This window comes from Hibiscus syriacus, unplaced genomic scaffold (genome assembly GCF_006381635.1).
Source record: "Hibiscus syriacus cultivar Baekdansim isolate YM2019G1 unplaced genomic scaffold, ASM638163v2 tig00110677_pilon, whole genome shotgun sequence".
NCBI lineage: Eukaryota > Viridiplantae > Streptophyta > Magnoliopsida > Malvales > Malvaceae > Hibiscus > Hibiscus syriacus.
In genome coordinates this window covers 449,634-471,265 of record NW_024062821.1, presented here as the reverse complement: position 1 = coordinate 471,265, position 21,632 = coordinate 449,634, and the positions used below count along the sequence as shown (strand labels likewise).

The 21,632-nt window shown below is 34.1% G+C and overlaps 1 protein-coding gene across 1 annotated transcript; it reads left to right on the top strand.

Annotated features, from left to right (window-relative positions):
* The first annotated feature begins 128 nt into the window (after positions 1-128).
* On the top strand, positions 129-8,061 carry LOC120138018 (glutathione S-transferase U19-like). Its single transcript, XM_039153633.1, has 4 exons — positions 129-139; positions 2,551-2,896; positions 2,993-3,078; positions 7,803-8,061. The coding sequence occupies exons 1-4, from the start codon at positions 129-131 to the stop codon at positions 8,059-8,061; spliced, it is 702 nt and encodes a 233-aa protein (XP_039009564.1).
* The last annotated feature ends 13,571 nt before the right edge of the window (positions 8,062-21,632 follow it).

Sequence of the window (21,632 nt, the reverse complement as noted above, 5' to 3'; positions counted from 1 at the left end):
CAAGTCCCAAAGCCAAAACAGCTTTAGATACTGTTTGATGATCAGGTGCGAAAATGGCTAAACATAAACGGATGAGATTCGGTTGATGGATATAATCGGACGCTTGCAAAAGGGGTACACTGGTATCGATGACGTCACGGTATGAGGTTTTAGGTTCTATTTCTTATTGTTTTTATAGGGGAATCACTAGACCTATCCTTCATTCCTTTGTATTTGCTCTCTAGACTCTCCCATTTGCAAGTTATCTGATTTGGGCAAACTATATATTTATTACATAAATTATCAATTTTAATTTATTTGAATATTTTTTTTTTTATTTTTTTAAATTATACATAACATTTAGTTTTTGTTACATTTTAATATCTTATCATTAAAAACTTAACGGACAAGTTAGTCGACTGTCGCGTTTACGGTTGTCACATTCGTAGGTCGATCAATCTCAAACTTTCTAATCCTTACTTTTTCGACCCGTGAATGCGATTCCGATCTCTATTTCACTGAAAAATGCCTCAATCTCTCCAAATCGATGATGAACTCTTCAATTTATTCATCCTCTTATCTCTTTCGTCAATCGACTGATGGGCCTGAAACTGAATTATTTTGGTTGACTCGTCATTCTCTCGTGGTTCACTGTTCGGATTAGTTGTTCTTCCACAGGAGCTATGCACCGTCAACCAATTCTTTAAGTTTTTAACGGTGAGATACTATAATGAAACAAAAATTAAATGTTAGGTATAGTTTTGAAAAAATTAAAAGTTTAAGTACTAAAACATAGTGAAACTAAATAATTTAGGTACTAAATGCATAGTTTACCCTTATTTGTAAATATAGAAATTAGGAATGAGCATGAGACCCGAACCCGACGGGTTTCTACCCGATCTAATCGGGTTTTTTTAATTTTGGGTTCGGGTCGAGTTTTTTTAAATGTGATATTCGGGTGGGGTCGGATTCAGGTTTAGGGTGAAAAATACTCGACCCTACCCGACCCAAAAAAAATAATTTTACCTTATATGTTTAGGAAAAATTACAATAATACTCCTATATATTATTTTTCCAATTAAAATATTGTTTTTATTAAATAAATTTTTTTTTTTATTATTTTGGGTCGAGTCAGATTCAGATTTTATCTCAAAAAATCGGGTTAGATTCAGGTCGGGTGGAGGATATATATATTTTGGGTTGTGTCAGATCAGGTGAAAGATGTAAAATTTTTGGGTTGAGTTACCCAAAATCCGACCCATGCCCATCCCTAATAAAAATAATTAATTTTACATGAAATTCAACAAGTTAATCAATTCCGCAAATCCAATTATATTATTTTTTTATATTAATGAAAATTTTACTCTTATCCTCATAGTTTTTTTCGTTAAATTACTCGACCCAACCGATCCCTAGTAAAAATAATTAATTTTTACATGAAATTCAACAAGTTAGTCAATTCCGCAAATCCAATTATATTTTTTTATATTAATGAAAATTTTACTCTTATCCTCGTAGATTTTTTTCGTTAAATTTTTTCTCGTGAAATTAATACATCTTTTACTTTCTAACATTATATCTCAAAGATATATTTTAATTAACACTGTTCAATCGACTATTAAAATAAACAATTTAATATTTGTATAATTTTGAAACAAATAAAAAACTAATAAACAAAAAACACTGTTCATTCGACTATTAATGTTTTAAGCCAGTTTTTGCGAAAAGAATTGGAATATGAAAGCTTTTGCCAAATGAACACATTTTACTAAAAAAAAGAAGTCCTAAAAGAAAGGAGCAGCTTAGTGCTTGCCCAACCTTGTATATTAATTGTGTGTGTGATATCAAACAACTTGGTCTTATATAACCCATCGGAATAGAAAATTGCCCCATACCAATCATGATCCTTGACAACGCACATTTATGATTCTTTACAAGTAGTTAGAAACTAAATTAAATAAAATAAATTTTTGTCACGATTTTAAGACAAACGATTAAATTAAAGAATGAGTCATAATAAAATAAATTTAATTTGCCTATAAAGAAATTAACGGGTCAAGTTATATTCAAAATTTAAGGTTTAAGTTAAGTTTTAAATATTTTTACCAACCTGTTATGTCATGAACTAGCGGGACTCAACAGTTCACTAATCAAAATAAAATAGATAAAAATATGATCAAAACATATATATATATATTTTAAAAAAAATCGGTGATTAAAATAAAACATATCAAAAACAAAAAATACCACTAATATTAATTACCCATAATGTAAATAGGGTATGGAAGTTGTAAAAAGGTTACATTCAAAAGTGACGTCTCCCATTATACCGTACGTCCGAACAAGATAGAAGAGAGTGTTACAACTCGCGGTGTGGACGACGAGTATCTATTATCACTATCTTCCGATCAATACAGACAAACCTTGTGAGCATATATAATAAATTCTGATGATCATTATGTGCTACCAAGAAAACTCAACCTTTAGCAAGATTCGAGCTTCGAAACCTTCGTCACACTGCAGAACGTAGTCCGAAATTTGGTACAATTTCCACTCATTTCTCCATTGCAGAACCAACACAAAATACACAGAAATTCAAGATGTCCAAGGCCGACCTCTTCTTCTTGACTTTTGGGTTAGTCCTTTCTGCATGAGGGTGAAGATCGCTTTGAACGAGAAAGGCCTTCAATACGAAGCTCGACCGAAGGACTTGTTCGGCGGAAAAAGCGAGTTACTGCTAAACTCGAACCCCATCTACAAGAAAGTCCCCGTGTTTCTTCACGACGGAAAACCCTTGTGTGAGTCCACCATCATCGTTAGCTGCATCGATGAGACCAGGTCTTCCCCTCCGCTGCCCCCACCGTGTTCGTATGGCCGAGCTCAGGCACTCTTCTGGGCTTATTATATCGACAAAAAGGCGGTTTACATATTCGAGGACATATCCATTTACATTAGTTTGAACTTTACCTTGTAATAACATAAAGTAACATGTTGTGACTTGTGAGTTTGGCAGGTATTTGATGCATGCGGGAATATATGGAGATGCAAAGGGGAGGTACCGTTGGAAGCAAAAAATGAGTTTATAGAGATTTTGAAGCAGTTGGAAGCATACTACTAAAATGAGTCCGCAACGCAGTGTAACCTCTGCATCGTAACGTTTTTGAAGGTTACAACGGCGTAATATCGGCACAATGCGATAAGGGAGCCACACCATGATTGTTGAGGTCAAAAACCGTTACGTAACACCGCAACACACTATAAATTGGTCCGTAACACCGCAACAAACTTTAAATTATCTGAAATATAAAATTACATAGATGAATTGTTCTAATTTAATTCTTAAAACTGGATTATAAATATATAACATTAATAATATCGTAATATTTATGTTTAAAATTAGTTACTTAAATTTGAATTAATTAAATTATTTTATTAATGTTATTTTAAAATTAAATTAATTTAAATTGATTTTTTTCATATCTAAAATTGACGTGATTAATTTTAAATTAAATTTTTATATTAACATTAAGTATCATAATTATATGTTTATTTATTATTATATAAATTTTGTATAAGAGATGAATTCACTTTATAATACTATAATAGTATATGCATTTTATCTATTTACTATTAAACTATAAAATTTTATCTAATCTATAATATAAAGAATAAATAAATAAATAATAATAAAAATAAAATAAAAAGGAATATATTCATTGACAAAATAAAAAAGTGGTGGTGTGTGCGTGTAGAGGCAGAGGCGTAGAAAATCAAATAATTGATAGGCATGTTACATAATTTGGGATTAGACCAATGAAAATAAATAAAATAAAATAAATATATTTCTTGATAGTGTGTGTAAGAGACATAAAAAAGTAATAGTGTGTGTGTAAGAGACAAAACACTAAAGCAAATAATTGAGGGCACTAAAATTGATATACACAATTTCATTGACTTAGGGTCCAAAAACATTCTTGGTGCAATAAAGTTTCATCTAAGTTGTGAGTACTTCTCATTGTTCTAAGAGAGTTTGTTCATTGGGATTCAACCAAAGCAACATTTTCTATGGTGGTGGATTTTCTTTGAAGATCTTTCGGTTAGTCTGCTTAGTAGGAAAAGTGTTCTGTAGTGGAGTGACTCGCATATTTGTTTTTCTGCAAGTAAATTATTTTATTATTATTTTGTTTATTACTTAATTCAAAAATTAAACTTATCTTAAAAGTTGAATTTAGGATTGTTATATGATTGTCATGAAAGAATTATTTTAAATATGTAATTAATAGTTAGTTACATTAATATTTTGTTATCTAAGTATTTGTTTTAATTTTTAATCTGCTTTAATGTTAGTTTTAAGTTTTATAATTATTATTTTATTTTTGAATACTTTATTAGCTTATTTAATTATATGCAACTATAAGAAAAATTCCACATTCAAAAAGTAAACAAGGTAAAGCTCGTAGTGATGATTACGGTTGGAGGTGGGGATAAAATCTTGAAGGCAATCGTAATAATATTATATGTAAATTATGTGACAAAATTATCAAAGGAGGAATAACAAGATTGAAAGAGCAGTTGGCTGCAAAAAAAAGGAAGTGTAGCACCTTGTCTAAATGTCTCGGCTGAAGTTAGGAAAAACATTGCTCAACAACTTAAGGAATATCATAATGAAAAAGCTTTGAAGCAGAAAAGAAAACAAGAATTGGAGGAAAGAATAAGATTAGAAGATCATGGAAACTATGATAATAATGATTCAAATGATGAGGAGTTAACTATTGTAAGACAAGAAAGTATAAGATCCAAATTTGAATGGGAAGAGAGACAATGCCGAAGAGCAAGAAGTGGTCAAGATTCAGTTTATGAACCTGGGGGAGGTAATACTACTAAGACTTGAGACTTTAGAATATCATTTAGTACTGTTGATTCAAGAAGAAGTGGGAGGGAACATCAGTGGAGTAATTTTGACTCTCCTAGAGCTAGATTAGCAAATATGGATCCCGTTCTTGAAAATTCAAAGACCTCGAAGCAACCAAAACTCGTTGAAAGATTTCTAAAAAATGCAAGAAAAAAGATAGGGAAAACAATTTCAAAGTTATTATTACATGAAGCTTTACCAACAAGAATTGCAGACTCGCCACTTCTACAACCTGTACTTCAAGTTACAACTGAAGTTGGAAAATCAGTTAGGGGTCCTTCAGCTTATGAGGTAACAATAGTGTATTTGGATAAAGAGTACAAAGAAATACAAGAATGAGTGAATGACTTTAAGCCTATCTAGGAAGAAAGAGGTGTGACCATTATGTGTGATGGGTGGGAAGGGACTAGAAATCAACATATAATCAATTTCTTGATTTATAGTCATAGGGGTACCATCTTTAAAAAATCAATTGATGCTAGCAGTGTTACCTCTCGTATTGCTGAGTATTATTTTGATATAATGGACAAAATAGTGGATGAAATTGGTGAAGAATTTATTGTTCAATTTGTTAAGAACAATGAAGCAACAATCAAAGCTGGTGGTAAAATGTTGATGCAAAAGAGAAGACACATGTATTGGTCAGCATGTTATGCACATTGCTTGGATATTATTTTGGATGAAATTGGTAACAAAAAAGTGTGAAAAATGTCTTAGATCAAGCAAAAAAGATCACTTCCTTTATATACAATCATACATGGACAATTGATTATATGAAGAGGTATACCAAAGGTATAAAAATCTTACATCCTAGGATTACTAGATTTGCTACCAATTTCATTGCTTTGGAGAGCATTGTTATAAACAAACAAGCACTTAAAGAAATGGTGATTTCTTCAGAATGGAAAAGGTCCACATATGCAAGAAAATCAATTGGATTAGAAATGATATAAATCATTAACTACAATTTTGGAAAAAGCGAGTGGTGCCTTAAAGATCCAAGAACCGTTGGTTAAAGTATTAAAGATGTGTGATAGTGGTGAAAAACCAACTATGAGTTTTATTTATGAAGCCATTGACAGAACAAAATTGGTGATTCAAAGGGATTGTCGCTATTACAGAAATATTGGGAAATAATTGATAGACGATGGAGTAAACAACTTCATAATGATTTACATTCTGCTAGTAAGTTATACAACTTTTAAATTTAAATTGTGATATCTTGTTTAGATATTTATTAAGCTATTTTTTATGTAAGATATTTTCTAAATCCAAAATTTCTATATGGAGGCAATTCCACAAGTGAAGTGATTCGTGAAACTATGAATGAAGTTAGAAATGTCATACAAAGGATAAAACCCATTATCTCAAGCTGCAATTTTGAAGACTAACCCTGGTAAACAAATAGAATTTATCCTCTATAGTTTTGTAGATAATAAATATATTTGTATAAATACTTTATGAATTATATCTTAATATTTATGTTTTTTGTAGCTGAATGGTGGATTAATTATGGAAATTGTGCACCGCAACTTCAACGCATTTGTAAAAAAATTTTGAGTCAAAAAACTTCATCTTCAAATTGTGAGCGTGATTGGAGTACTTTTATTTTGATCCATACAAAGAAGAGAAATAGACTCAAGCATAAAAAACTTCAAAAAATTGGTTTATGTCCATTATAATATGAGGTTGAAGCTAAGACACTTGAAAATAAAAAGTGCACAAGAATTAGAAATGTGTTTTAATCCGATTAATCTTGAAAATATTTTTGAAGAAGATGACCAACTAAAAGCATGGATTGAAGAAAGAGAGAATGTTGCACTTGATAGCGAACAAAATTTCTCATGGTTTCCTGAGGAGTTACTTAATGAAACTGATGAAGAAACTCAAGGTGAATTTATGAACATTTCACCTACTCCATCTAATGAGGAAAATGTTCAACTATCGTAATCAAGTTATGATAATGATGACGACGACGACGATGATGATGGTTGTGATGATCATGGTGGTGATAATGAAGGTATGCACCGACTATAATATGGACACATTCATTCTACTACTTTTCAAGGAGATCAAGGTACGTCCAGATATCCTTATGATGATAATTTAGGTTTGTATAGAACAAATGCATCACAAAATAAAAGAGATGATGATGATATAACTCAAAGGAGGATGGCAGAACACTTTTATGATTCATTGGCAAGTTCATCATCATATAGTTCAGCTACAAACAATAATAAAATTAGTGAATCATCTTATGGTTCTCATTCTTACCAACCAAATTCATGTTATCCACCTTACCTTGAACAAAATCCAAGTTATGGATTTTTTGGTCATCATTTATCATACAACATGTTTCCTACCATTGATGCATCTTATGATGCACATAATGTAATGTCTTCTTATCATGGAATATGAAGGAATCAAAACCAAGACAATGACGAAGATGGAAATGCTTTAGATTCACCAGGTCATTCATTTTGGTGGTGAACTGTAAGATATAAAATTTTTATATTTGTAGTTATGCATTTTTTTTCTTTCTAAGTTATGTAAAATGAGCATTCTTATGTTAAAATATAAAAAAATTGATATGATTTTAGTGATATTGTTTATATGTTATTTATTAACATTATAATTGTTATTACCCATTATCTAGTATGATAACACTTCTATGGTTTATATTTGTTTTTAATAAATTTTTATATATGCAATTAAAATTTTATTTTAAAATAAAAATTTAAAAGACTATATTAATATTAGTATACTAAAAGATAACTGTAAAATGTATAAATATAATATTTTAGACATATTGTAATTTTTGAAGAAGAGATCACGCACGCGACAACCGCAACATGTTACATAACGTCTGCAGCATCCGCAACAAAATCCGCAACCGCAATTTGATACTATGGTTGGAAGAAGCCTTGGGAGACAAAGATTACATCAATGATGACACATTTAGGTTCGTCGACATCATCGCAATCTCTCTAACCTCCTGGTTCTTCTCGGTCGAGAAGATAGACGAGCTTACGGTGGCTGATCACTGCCCCAATTTTCCGAGTTGGATGAAGAGGTGTTTGCAGAGGGAGTGCGTGGCAAAAGTCGTGCCCGAACCTGAAAAAGTGTATGAGTTAGTTTTGATGTTTAGGAAGATACAGGGCATCGACTGAGAGATGATTCTTTCTGCCCTTCGTTTCCAGCAAGATGATATAATAATTGAAGGGTGAAACCGAGCGGTATGAGTTCGTTTTGATGTTTAGGAACATGCAGGGCATCGACTGAGAGATGATTCTTTCTTCCCTTTGTTTCTAACAAGATGATATAATAATTGAAGGGTGAAACCGAGCGGTGTGGGATGTGTCTTTGGTTTTATGTTGTGCCTCTAATTGCGCTCACAAGCGCCATATACCCAAAGGTGCTCAAACTTTCAGGATGCTAATCAAGTTCAAACAATGATTAAACTTGATTACTGTTACTACCTTGGTCATCATATCTGCAAGATTTTATGCTGTCGTAATTTTCTGAAGCATAATCTTTCCTACTTCAAAGATCTCACGCACAAAGTGATACCTCACGTCGATATTCTTAGTCCTTGAATGGTAGATTTGATTTTTTGCTAAGTGAATAGCGCTCTGACTGTCATAATAGAGACTAATGTAACTTTGAACAACTCCTAAGTCTTCCATCAATCCATTATGCCAAATTGCTTTCTTCACAGCCTCTGAAACTGCCATATATATTGCCTCTGTAGTAGACAAAGCCACCGTAGATTGCAAAGTAGACTTCCAACTTACTGGGGCTTTAGAAAGAGTAAACGAATACCAGTAGTTGATTGACGCTTATCCAAATCACCATTATAGTCAGAATAAACATATCCAACCACACACTGACCAAGTGTTTCATCATGTTAAAAAATTAAACCAACATCCATGGTTTGTTGGAGATACCATAGAATCCATTTCACAGCTTGCCAATGTCCTTTTCCAGGATCATGCACGTACCTGTTCACAACTCCAACTGCTTGTGAAATGTCAGGACACATACATACCATTGCATACATCAAGCTCCCAACTGCATTAGCATATGAAACTCTTGCAATATACTGTAACATCCTCAATACCGGGTTAGTGATCAAATTGTAAAGTTTCAGAATTTGGTGACTAAAGTAGAACAATGGATTAGTTTTATGATTTATTTGGAAATAAATCATAAAAGTTGTTAGTAATTATTAGATAAAGTAAAGGGCAAAATGGTCATTTGACATGAAAGATTTTTTATTTTCCTTTATAAGATAAGGAAGCCCATGTGGAAGAGAAAAGAAAACAAAACAAACTTCCAGAGTTCTCTTCTTCTTCAACCGTGAGTCACCATAGCAAAGGTGAGTTTTGTGGTTAATTGATTAATTGTTAAAATTAAAGTTGATTTATGATCATTAGATGATAACTAAGCTTAAGGAAAGCTTGAGTTATCTTAAAATCAAAAGATAAAGGAGTTAGAGAAGATTAAAGATTTGGAGTTCTTGAGTGAAATATGGAAATAGAGTTTATAATAAGAATTGAAAGTTGAATTTGACTTGTCATCAATAAGAATAAGAGATTTATGAAGTTAGAAAGGATTAATAACAAAGTTGAAAGTTTAGTAAGATTATTAAATTTTAAGAATCGTGATGAGATATGGAAGGTAAAGTTGGTTTAAGTAATGGTAGTTGAGTTTAATGACATGATAGGGGATTAAAATAGAAGAATTGAGTGAAGAGTTGATGATTTTCGTGCTTAAATGAAATTTCTGGGCTATGTGCATCGATGCACATTTAATGTGTACCGATGCATCAAGGGTATTTCCAGAAAATTATTCAGTGTGTATCGATGCACAGGAAGTGCATCGATGCACCCATTAAAAATGGAAACATCGAATGCAATTAGTGCATCGATGCATAAGGAGTGCATCGATGCATCCCCTTAAAATAAAAACATCGAAGGTGATTTGTGTATCGATGCATGGGTAGTTTATCGATGCACTGTAGTATGTACCAATGCACTTCAATGGGAAATGAAATAAATCTTTCTTTTATTCTAAGAAATGATAGATTAAAGTACATCAATTAGATATTGATATGTATCAATGTATAAACATGTAGATATCGAGCACGAACAAGTTTCGGGATGACCATCAAGTTAAGATTCGATCAGAAGAAATGAAATCATAAAAGGGGATTGGAACTTAGTGAGGCCAAGGTGAGTGCATACAAGTTAGTTTATGATGTTTAATGGAAATAAGACATGCGACAAGTCTATTTCCTGTATTAGAATGCATGAATTTATGATCTATATGATTACATGCATTGTGATATATGCATATGTTTGATTTGAGTATATGTGATATATATTATAGCATATATTAAATGATTTGTGTGAATACATGCATTGTGATAAGTTATAGGAATTAATATAAATGATCTATATGATTACATGAGAATGTGAAATAGGTTATATGATAGGCGACCATACATGTTACATAGCAAATGTGACCAATTATAAGAATCAATATAATAGATTTATATGACTACATAAGAAGGGTGATGAGTTAAATAAGATTAGACTATAGAGTAATATGAGAATAAAATATTAGTGAAGGGAATTGAGTATAAATAATGATACCAAACTATAAGATAAGTATTTACTTATAGGATAATATGAGATTATATGAATATATAGTATAACTTTATGAGGAAGAATCATGTGTTATATGATTTAGGTATGAAAATGATCTATATGTAGGTAAATTTCGTAATTATGTGACTATATGTGAAATGGAGTACACTAGGTAATTATAAGGTATGTGAATATAGGTATATAAGATAAGCCACATGACTATGAATTAGGTGAAATTAAGTGGTGAGAATGATATGACAGAAAGCTATAAGAGAATATGTTATGAGAAGATATAAGAACAAGTATAAGCTATGTGATATGTGAGTTTATGAAAGTGTTCTACGTGCAAGTGATCTACGTATATGTGTGATTTATATGGAAATGAACTACTTGACTATGTGTGATCTTATAAAAAGGTAATAATAAGACATGTGACAAGAGATGTGTGATTACATGAAGGTATGATATAAGCTATGTAAAAAGGGATCTATATGACTATTTGTCTATGTGAATACAATTATATGTGATATGATATATATGATAATGAGATATGAGACTCTACGAGAATATTACACGATCTACATGATAAGAAGCTATGAGATTATGTCTATTTGATACAAATGTGTGAATATGTGACAACCATAAATATTAATGCCCATGTTATGTGTCTTGAGAGCTAGAGGTATAGTTGGCATGCCAAGAGTCTAGGGTCTACGCGGTCATTCGGGATATATATATATTCCTTGGAACATGTGTGATGTCTTTTGAGACACATACTTGATCCTTAACATATGTATATGATTCTTAAGGAATTTTCTACGCTGTCCTTAGGGACATTTTATATGGCACTTCGGTGCAATTCTATGCGGCACTTCGGTGCAATTCTACGTGGCACTTCGGTGCAATTCTACGTGGCACTTCGGTGCATCTATATGAGCTGTGGTGACAACATTAGTGCACAACCTCTAGAGACTCACATATCAATAGTTCTCACATATGTACATGGGCTAATCAAGAGATAATAACAAATATATATTGTGATATGATAACTTTTATAGCAAGGACATGATGAGGTATATGTATAGTATATGATTAAGAAGGTTAAGTATATGTGCTATGTGATTAAATGATAAGTGATTAATGATGATTTATATGTATGCATGTATTTCTTATTAGATAATCTGATATGATTTATATGATGATGTCTGTATTGCTTGGTTAATTGAATAATATGTTGAGTAAAAGAATATATATAAGAGGATATAATTATAAGATATAAATGATAAGAATATTGATAGTGGAAAAGGTTAGAGATTTAAAATAATGTGTGATATGTATATGTGTATAGTATGTTATATATATAATGTTATATTGTTTGATGTGGCATTATAAGATGATATGTTCATACATGTTTATGCATTTAGAGTTTCCTTTATAAGTTTAATTCCTCACTAAGTTTTAGACTTAGCGTGTGATTGTTTCACACGTAGGTTACAGAAGCGAGAAGAGAAGCACAGAAGAGCAAGACAGGTCAACATCTCCCTTACAAAATTTCAGATCAGAAAATAGATGATTTAAATGTGTTTGGTTATTTCGAATATAGTTGACATGTACTAATTGATTGAGTTAAATATGCTAGATCGATTTTGGGTTATTTTGGTCAATTTATGTGAATAAACCGCTTTTATTTTAATGAAAGATTTAAATTTTCTTTGAATGTCGTCAAGAGTCAAAAGTTTGAATAGTCAATGTGACACCTCAGACTCGTATTCGGGTCGGGTACGGGACTTAGTGTGTTACATATACTCTCGTTCTTTGTTAGTTTTAGGAGATAACTGAGAACTAAGTTTCAAATGAGAAACTAGTGGGATACTTACATGTTTGGTATTTTCATTCATGCCAAAACATTGTAATACCTTTCTCAGATATTGCTTCTGTATTAAACAAAGCTTTTCTCTCAGCTTATCTCCATAGCAAGAATCGTTTTGGCCTCACCTAGGTCTTTCATCTCAAACTCTTGATTCAACTGAGCCTTTAATTTGTCTATCTCTTTTTGACTCTTAGAAGCGATCAACATATCATCAACGTACAAGAAAAGATAAATGAAATATCTATCTTTGAGCTTTTGCAAATACACACAATGATCATATTTGCTTATAGTGTATTTTTGCCTCCTCATAAAACTATCAAATCGCTTGTACCACTGCCTCAGAGATTGCTTCAATCCATATAGTGATTTGTTCAGCTTACAAACCCATTTCTCAACACCACTATCTTTGTATCCTTCTGGCTGAATCATATAGATCTCATCTTCTAAATCACCGTACAAGAAAACCGTCTTTACATCAAGTTGAGCTAGCTCCAAATTCAACTGTGCTAACAAGGAAAACAATATTCTAATGGAGGAATGCTTAATAACAGGGGAAAAATACTTCATTGTAGTCGATTCCATCAATTTCAGTGTAGCCTTTAGCTACCAACCTTGCCTTGTAGCGAACATCTTTCTTGCTATGAGATCCATATTTCTTTGCAAATACCCACTTGCATCCAATTACTCTTTTACCTTTCGGTAATTGTGCCAGTTTTCAAGTGTTTTTTTTGGAGAGATTGCATTTCTTCATCCATGACACTTTTCCACTTATCACTTTCCAAGCTTTTTATTGCTTCTTTGTAAGTGATAGAGATATCATCATCAACAACTGGTAGAGCATAGGCCACCATATCAACAAATCAAGAAGGTCTATGAATTTCTCTCATTGGCCTTATAATTGCAAGTGGTTCTGGTGTCTTCAATGGTTCTTGGGTTTGAACCTCTTCATCTTCTGATTATTCTATTGGAGTTGAAGAATCAGCTGCATCAACTTCTAGGATCACTGTCTGCTGAAACTCCACCTATTTTGGAGTATGCTCCACTTGTTACGGAGTAGTACTTGTCTGGACAGCTTCATTTGTTACCTTTTTTACTAGGGCATATTTATCAAAGGTAACTTCTCTACTACAAATTATCTTCTTGGTGTCTAAACACCAAAGGCAAAATCCCTTCACTCCATGGGTGATTCCCATAAAGAGAGTTTTTCTTGCTCTCGGATCAAGCTTGGATTCCTTCACATGATAATAAGGAGTGGATCCAAATACATGTAAGGAATCATAATCAGTAGTAAGTTTCCAGACCATACCTCCTATGGTGTTTTTTCTCTTATCGCTGACGACGGCAGATGATTGATGAGATGGCCAACATATGTCACAACCTCAGCACAAAACGCCTTACTTAACCCAGCATTAGATAGGATACATCGAACTTTCTCCAATAGTGTTCGATTCATACGCTCTGCCACCTCATTCTGTTGTGGTGTATTTCTAACAGTGAAGTTTTGAACAATACCATACTCATGGCAAACGTCAAAGAATGGGTCACTTTTATATTCCTCTCCATTGTCCGTCCTAAGACGTTTGGTCTTTCTACTAGTCTGGTTCTCAATCATATTTTTCCATTTAAGGAAAATTTGGAGCACTTCATCTTTAGACTTCATCGGATACACCCAAACTCTTCTGGAAAAGTCATCTACAAAAGTTACAAAATAATGGTTTCCTCCCAAAGACGGTGTCTTTGAAGGACCCCATACATCTGAGTGAATATAATCCATAATACCTTTGGTATTATGTATAGTGGTGCCAAACTTCACTCTCTTCTTCTTTCCCAGAAACAATGCTTGCAAAAGTTCAATTTGTAAGCCTTTGCACATTTCAACAATTCTTTATTTTCCAAAATTTGCAAGGATTTCTCTCCAGCATATCCTAACCGCATATGCCACAACTGGGTTATATCTAAATCATCACCTCCAGAAGTTGCTGCAACTGGTCCAATAATTGTACTACCTTGGTAGTAATACAAATTATTTTTCCTGATGCCCTTCATCATCACAAGTGTGCCAGATGTGACTTTTAAAACTCCATCTCTTATAGTGACTACTGAGCCTTTGGATTCCAAGGCTTCCAACGAGATGAGATTTTTCTTCAAACTGGGCACGTATCGAACATCAGTCAAAACTCTGGTTGATCCATCTTGATTCTTCAATCGATTTGAACCTATCCCAACAGTTTTATAGGCATTGTTATTGCCCATATAAATAATTCCTGCATTTAGTTCTACTAAATTGGATAATCACTCCCGATTAAGGGACATATGATAGGTACAAACCGAATCTAATATCCACTCATCTGAATGGAATGTTGTTGATGAAGCAACCAATGATATGTCAGAGTCATTTGCATCATGCTCTGCAGCACATACATCTGAAGCAGCTTTTTATTTCTTCTTTAGCTTCAGACAATCTTTCTTCCAATGATATTTTTTCATGACAAAAGGCACATTCATCTTTTCCCAGTCTGAACTTCGACTTTGATCTCCTTCTCCTATTTGGCTTTTGATTTTTCGAGCGATCTCTTGCCACCATGGCCTCAGCTCCTTCGTACTTGCCCTCCTTCTTGGTTTTCTTCCTGAGCTCATAACTACACAAAGCAGCAGTTACATCTTTAAGGGTAACATTATCCTTACCATGAAGTAACGTTGTCTCAAGGTGCTCAAATTCATCTGGAAGAGATGACAACAACATCAAAGCCAAATCTTCATCTTTGAAGGTTTCATCCATGCCCAATAAGTCTACCACTAGCTCATTGAACGTAGTGATGTGTTTATTCATACTGGTGCCTGGTTGATAATCAAATTTGAACAATCTTTTCTTCATGTGGAGATGATTCTGAGAGCTTTTCTTTAGGAATTTTTCCTCCAACGCTTTCCACATCTTACTTGCAGAAGTCTCGTTCTTGTAGCGATACTTCTACTCCTTAGAAAGATAAGATCGAATCGTGCTACATGCCAAACGATTGATTGTTCTCCATTCTTTCTCCTCCATAACTACGGGTTTTTCTTCCTCAATGGAGATGTCTAGACCTTGTTGGAATAAAGCGTCTAATACCTCACCTTGCCACATACCAAAACGACCGGATCCATCGAACAACTCCACCGAGAAGTTTACATTTGACATCACACTCCTCACCGGTCCAGATGAAGAGCTTGATGTCTTAATTGATCCGTATTTTGGCATTTTAATTCGAACGAACAATATTCAATAGCACGAATTGTATCCTTTCAGCAACGAGACCACCAGGGTAACCTCAACCGAAGCTCTATATACCAATTGTTGGGGAAACCGGGTTATTTCCCACATGAACGTAGTTTCAAACTTGATATGAAATGTTAAGATCAAAACCAGTAAAGGTTGCACGGCGGACAAACCCGTCAAACTATTGAATATTAAAACACAATGGAAAAACCGAATAAAGAACAATAAAGGAGAGAACACACCAAATTTACGAGGTTCGACGAGAATATCGTCTACTCCTCGGGCATCATATCGGATGATAACTTCACTATCAACAAATATTACAACAAATGAAATTCTTTAGAATTCACAAAGCGAGAGAATGAAGAAAACAAATGGAAGAGAAAACTTATTTTTGGGATGATTTCTAATGAAATACTTAGGCCTATTTATAGTTGAGTTTCAAGGACTAAACTTATAAATAACCTAATATTTTAGGGACCAAAGATGAAATTCCCATGTGCAAAGTTGGCCACCTACCAAAGATGAATTTTCCAATAAGTTAACCACAAACCAAAATGAAATTCTCATGTGCAAAGTTGGCCACATACCAAAGATGAATTTTCCAACTTGTCAATTTGACAATTTATAAGCCAAACATAACATATGTGAGGCTGTCAGGTTTTTAACGTGTCATGTCAATTGTTTAATGGTCTAATAATCGAAATGAAAGTTTTTCCCGAAAGCAGTAACTTCAACAAAAAAAATTTCGATTTTGATGATCAAATAGAAAGCGTACTACAAATTCAATTAGTATAATGTACCCCAATAATAATAAACATGTTGAATTGGAGTTTAAAATTGAATCTATAGACTATAATCCCAAGTAAGTGAGTCGAGAAGAGTAAGCCGAATGAGCTGATCGAACGAGGGTGGAATAGTTGTTGGTAATCTCCAGACTTCTCTTCGTACCCAACCACACCCCACAAATGACTCCAACCCAACCTGATGATCCAATTTCAAATCAATCCAAATTTAACTAACGGAACGAAACAAAGTAAAATATATGACCTGTAGTTACAGCAACTGCTGCAATTGCCGAAATAGTTGCATTAGAAATAAGTAATGCAGCAACCGATAAGGCCCCGATATAAACAGCTGTTACGCAGGCAGACACAAGAACCATGAAACCTCCTGCAGATGCCGAAGAGACGACGACATACACGACAGTTGCCGCTACAAAGAAAAGTATAAACGCCAGCAATCCGGTCAATATCAGAAGACTAATCGTCCCCACCTGCAAATTTTAGTGGAAGGCAAACTTTCAGACAACCTATTGTATATGAGATATCAACGCACACAATACATTTTAGGGCAAACTATTCCAAATATCACTAACATTAGGCATAATAAAAATTTACCACTTAATTTTAAATTAATATGATTGTATTGTTAACTCATTAACAGCGAAATGGTGTGTTTTGTTTCCCTTCCCGTTAACTCATTCACGATGAATTTCACTCATATTTCTTCTCTTCAAATTGATTTTCTACAAAACTTACTCAAAATCGATGAAAATTCATTTATAGATTTGATGTGTTAATACTTCGATCTCCTTCAATGAAAATATGATGAGACTAGTTTTAAAGTAAATTGTTCGTATTCTCGAAATAATATTTTTCATCATTTGAATTTTCGGACAAACATTTTAAACTCTTGAATTTCGAGAAAATCCTCAAACCCCTAAATTGATATTTTTTTATATTTAATTTATAAATTTAAAAAAATTTAAAAAAATCTAAACTAGCATAAAGGTAGAAAACAATGAAATAATTTCATTAGTGTCTAGTGAATGACATGTTATACGATTTTAAACAGCGATTGCAGTAAGAGTGAAATAATTCACTGAATTTGGTCTCACCGAGATGTGATATACCAATTAAGTCATTGACTAATGCAATAAAGGTGACCCCACATTATCTTGTAGTAATTGTAAGAAAAAATAATCTCAGTGACCAAAAATCCCATATAATATACGATTTTAATCAACTTTTTCTGGATTTACCAAAATGACCAACAAAATCGCAATTCGATCGCTAATTCGCAACGCGATCTCCATTATCGCAAATCAGTTTTCAGATTCGCAACGCGATTATGACTATTGCAATGCGATTTTCCAATTTCGCGTTGCGATTTTTCCCAATTCGCAATGCGAATAAGTAAATCGCAATGCGAATTTGGAAAATCGCAACGCGATAATACAAAATCGCAACGCGATACTGACTTTCGCAACTCGATACTTAATTTCGCAACGCAATACTGACTTTCGCAACGAGATAATACATAATCGCAATGCGATTTTCAAAGCGCCATTAGTATCGCAAAGCGTATTTTATTTTCAAATTCCAAACACGAATATTAATATATTGGAACACTGAACCGTCCACAGTATATCCCGTAATCGCAACTCATAACCTAAAACCTAAAATCACAACTCAGTCTCATCTCCATCTCTCACTCTCTCACCCATCTCCGACGAAATCCGTCCCCATCTCCGGCAAAATCCGTCTATCTCCATCTCTCAGAGCCACCCTCACAATCAGAAATGGAAAATCAACCAAATCAACCACCGATGGTTAGTTTTTTTAATTATTTTCTTTTTGAAATTTTTGCATTATTATTAGGTTTTTAATATTGAAATTGATGATAAGTTTACTGGTAATTTCAATAATAGATTAACCATTTCACTTAGATTGCTTATTAAATCAACCGAGAATCGCAACGCGAAATGAAAATCGCAACGCGATTTTATTCTCTCGTTGCGATAGTCAAATTCGCGTTGCGATTGTCATTTTCGTGTTGCGATTTTCATTTTCAGAAACTATTCTTCTTCTACAAATTGAAACTTGAATGAATTGCATTACTTCAACCAAAAAACAAAGACAAATAAGAAATTCACAGTGTTGCAAATTTAAGTTTGAAGAATAAACTACTACTCTTTATGTTTATTATTGTTTTTGGTATATCTTCACAGTGTAGTTTTTGGTATATCTAACTTAGTATGTTTATTGTTTTTGTAGAACTTTTATTCGGCTCAATTGACCTTAAGAAATAAAGTCAGCCTGGCCAAAACAATTGCGTCGAAGCTTTCACCTGCACAAAGAAAAATGTTTGAGGATACTTGCTTCGGGCCATGGCTGAAAGTACAACATCCCGGTGGAGATGCGATGTTGACACACCTGTTTCTTCAAACCATGACTAGGGATCTACCAGATACTATACAACGTCGTGATGAAGAGATATGGTTTGATTTTCCATCGGCGTATACTTGTTTTGGGCGGGAGGAGTTTTGCTTAATCACCGGTCTACGCTTCGGACAAGATGATGTAGGTCGGTACACTAGACACATTACCCGCCCATCATGGTTATCCCGGGTTTTTCCTGAGCTGGAGAGGCCGAATCTACACGTGGAAGACCTGACGATATTATTGAATAAGAAAGATGGTTTTACTTGGATGGATGACGTCGATGTTGTCCGAGTATGCCTTCTAATACTTTTGCATGCCGGCTTTTTAGGCAGAGAGGCCAGACAACCTATTCCGAATGATCTAATCAAATTGGTAGAAGACCTAAATGCGTGGAACCTATTTCATTGGGGCTCGTATTTATGGAAAGCTAAATGGAATAAGTTATCGTCTGCCTTGGATGATCGAAAAAGTTTGCATGGCGATGGTTCCAAATACACTTTGACAGGCTTTATTTGGGCCTTTAAGGTAAGAATTTTTATATAATGTTTCCAAAATTATAAGTAATTATTTAACAATTACTAATGTTTGTTATTATATTGTTTGTAGATTTGGATATTTGAGGTCTTTCCCGCCATGAAGACATATGCAATAAAAACTTCAAATGATATTCCCAGGGCTATTTCCTGGAAGAGGAAACGGACCTTGCAATGGGAAGATTTACTATGGTATACGACAATAAATAATGTAAGTTAACATAAATACTACCATATGTTTATAAACAAGTTATTACTAGTACACGTTTAACTTTGTTTGAGCTTTTATATTGTTAGGAGGCCAACACTCCATTACAGAGGTTGACACCCACGGAAGCTGAGCTTGCCACTGATTGGTGGCAAGCTAGTAAGCGTTTTTTTGATGGCACGGATGATGAGCAGCCTCCACTTCGGGAGCCATCACCTCACCAGAGCTATCACCTCACCCAGAGCCATCACCTGATCGACCAGACTATACACCTCCACAACGACAGCCATCACCTATTCTATCACATCATCGAGCCTCTTCTCTACCATCACCGCAAGATAGGCGACCGGAAAAGATGCCACGACGTTTATCTCCCTGTTCTCCACCTCCACCTCCACGGGATGAGTTAGGAGAGTTACGTGATGAGGTCAATGCCTTGCGTGAGGAGGTCAGTACTTTACGCAAAGACGATGGTGCATGGCGTGTTGAGGTGTCTACTTTACGCGGTGAGGTAGCCGCTCTATGTGAGATGGTAGCATCGTTGCAGAATGAGGTTCATACTCTACGCAACGAGGTAAGTTTAAGATTTTTCATATTTAACTTGATGATAAATTTACTCGTAATTTCACTTAGATTAACCATTTCACTTAGATTTCTTAATAAATTCATTCGGTTGCTGCCAATACTGCTAAACTATTTTTGTTAGTATTTGTTTTTGGTTTTGTTTTTGTCTTTTGGTTGAAGTAATGCAATCCATTCAAGTTTCAATTTGCAGAAGAAGAATAGTTTACTTTCGCAACACGAAAATGACTATCGCAACGCGGAAATGGCTATCGCAATGCGAAATGAAAATCGCAACGACAAAATCGCAATGCGAAATGAAAATCGCAACGACAAAATTGCAACGCGAAATGAAAATCGCAATGCGATTTGTGTTTCACGTTGCAATTTTGTCGTTGCGATTTTCATTTCGCATTGAGATAGCCATTTCCGCGTTGCGATAGCGATTTTCGCGTTGCGATAGTCATTTTCACGTTGCGAAAGTAAGTTTCGTGTTGCGAAAGTAAACTATTATTCTTCTTGAATGTTTATATATGTTGTCCTTTTAAATGTTTATATAAGTGCTTACTTCTGGAATGTTATCTGATGCATTTTGTGAACTATGATAGAATAATGACTTGGGTGAATACAATGCAAGTTTGAAACATATTTGTCTTTGTTTAATATCATGTCTGTTTATTTACTGATTTATGTATTAATTTTTTTTAGCGGCCCGATAAGGTAGATGCTTTACATCGGGTTTTCCTTGCACGACGGAGTTCACGCATCAGACGGCGTGTACGTGCTATTACGTCTCCGTTCACCCCAATGGTGCAAAGACTCCGCAAGAAGAAGCCCGACTCACCTGTGTCATCCCTCAAGAGTCCCCTCCAATCGTTCAAGAGGCCCCTATCATCCCTCAAAAGTCCCCCCCCACCGTTCAAGAGGCCACTGTCATCGTTGAAGAGGTCCCTCCCACCATTCCAGAGCCCGATTCACATGGGGTAATATATCGAATTATTGAGAAACCCCCACCTTTGCCGGACATGATGGATGAGAGTTGGCTCTCGTATTAGTTACCGGCTAGTACCCTTCCGGTATCTGAAGTGGAGAGGAGACAACTACCGGAAACAATTCTGTATAATACCCTTTGGGTTAAGACCGCAGTTGATTTTTATCTACATGAGCGGAGCCAAGGGTGTTACACTGACATAAGCAAACTCAACGATGAGATGTATTTATTGCTTAATCGGTCTTGGTGGGGTGTGTTATTAGGGGTTGAAGACAGTGGCTATTTCAATGGGGAGGTAAGTCTTATATTTGTCTTATATATGATTTTGATTAATTTTTTTAAAAATTAATGTAATTCACTAATATATGTCTTTTTTTTGTAAAACAACATATCGATGCGTGGGTGTCACGTCTTCTAATAATAAGGAAGCTTAGGAAAAATAAAAAA

Bases quoted from the DNA above. Each gene is read 5' to 3' on its own strand.
- LOC120138018 (XM_039153633.1), top strand. The intron at 2,897-2,992 runs GCGGTTTACATA...TGAGTTTGGCAG, and splicing joins CTTATTATATCGACAAAAAG to GTATTTGATGCATGCGGGAA. The intron at 3,079-7,802 runs GTTGGAAGCATA...TTTGATACTATG, and splicing joins TTTATAGAGATTTTGAAGCA to GTTGGAAGAAGCCTTGGGAG.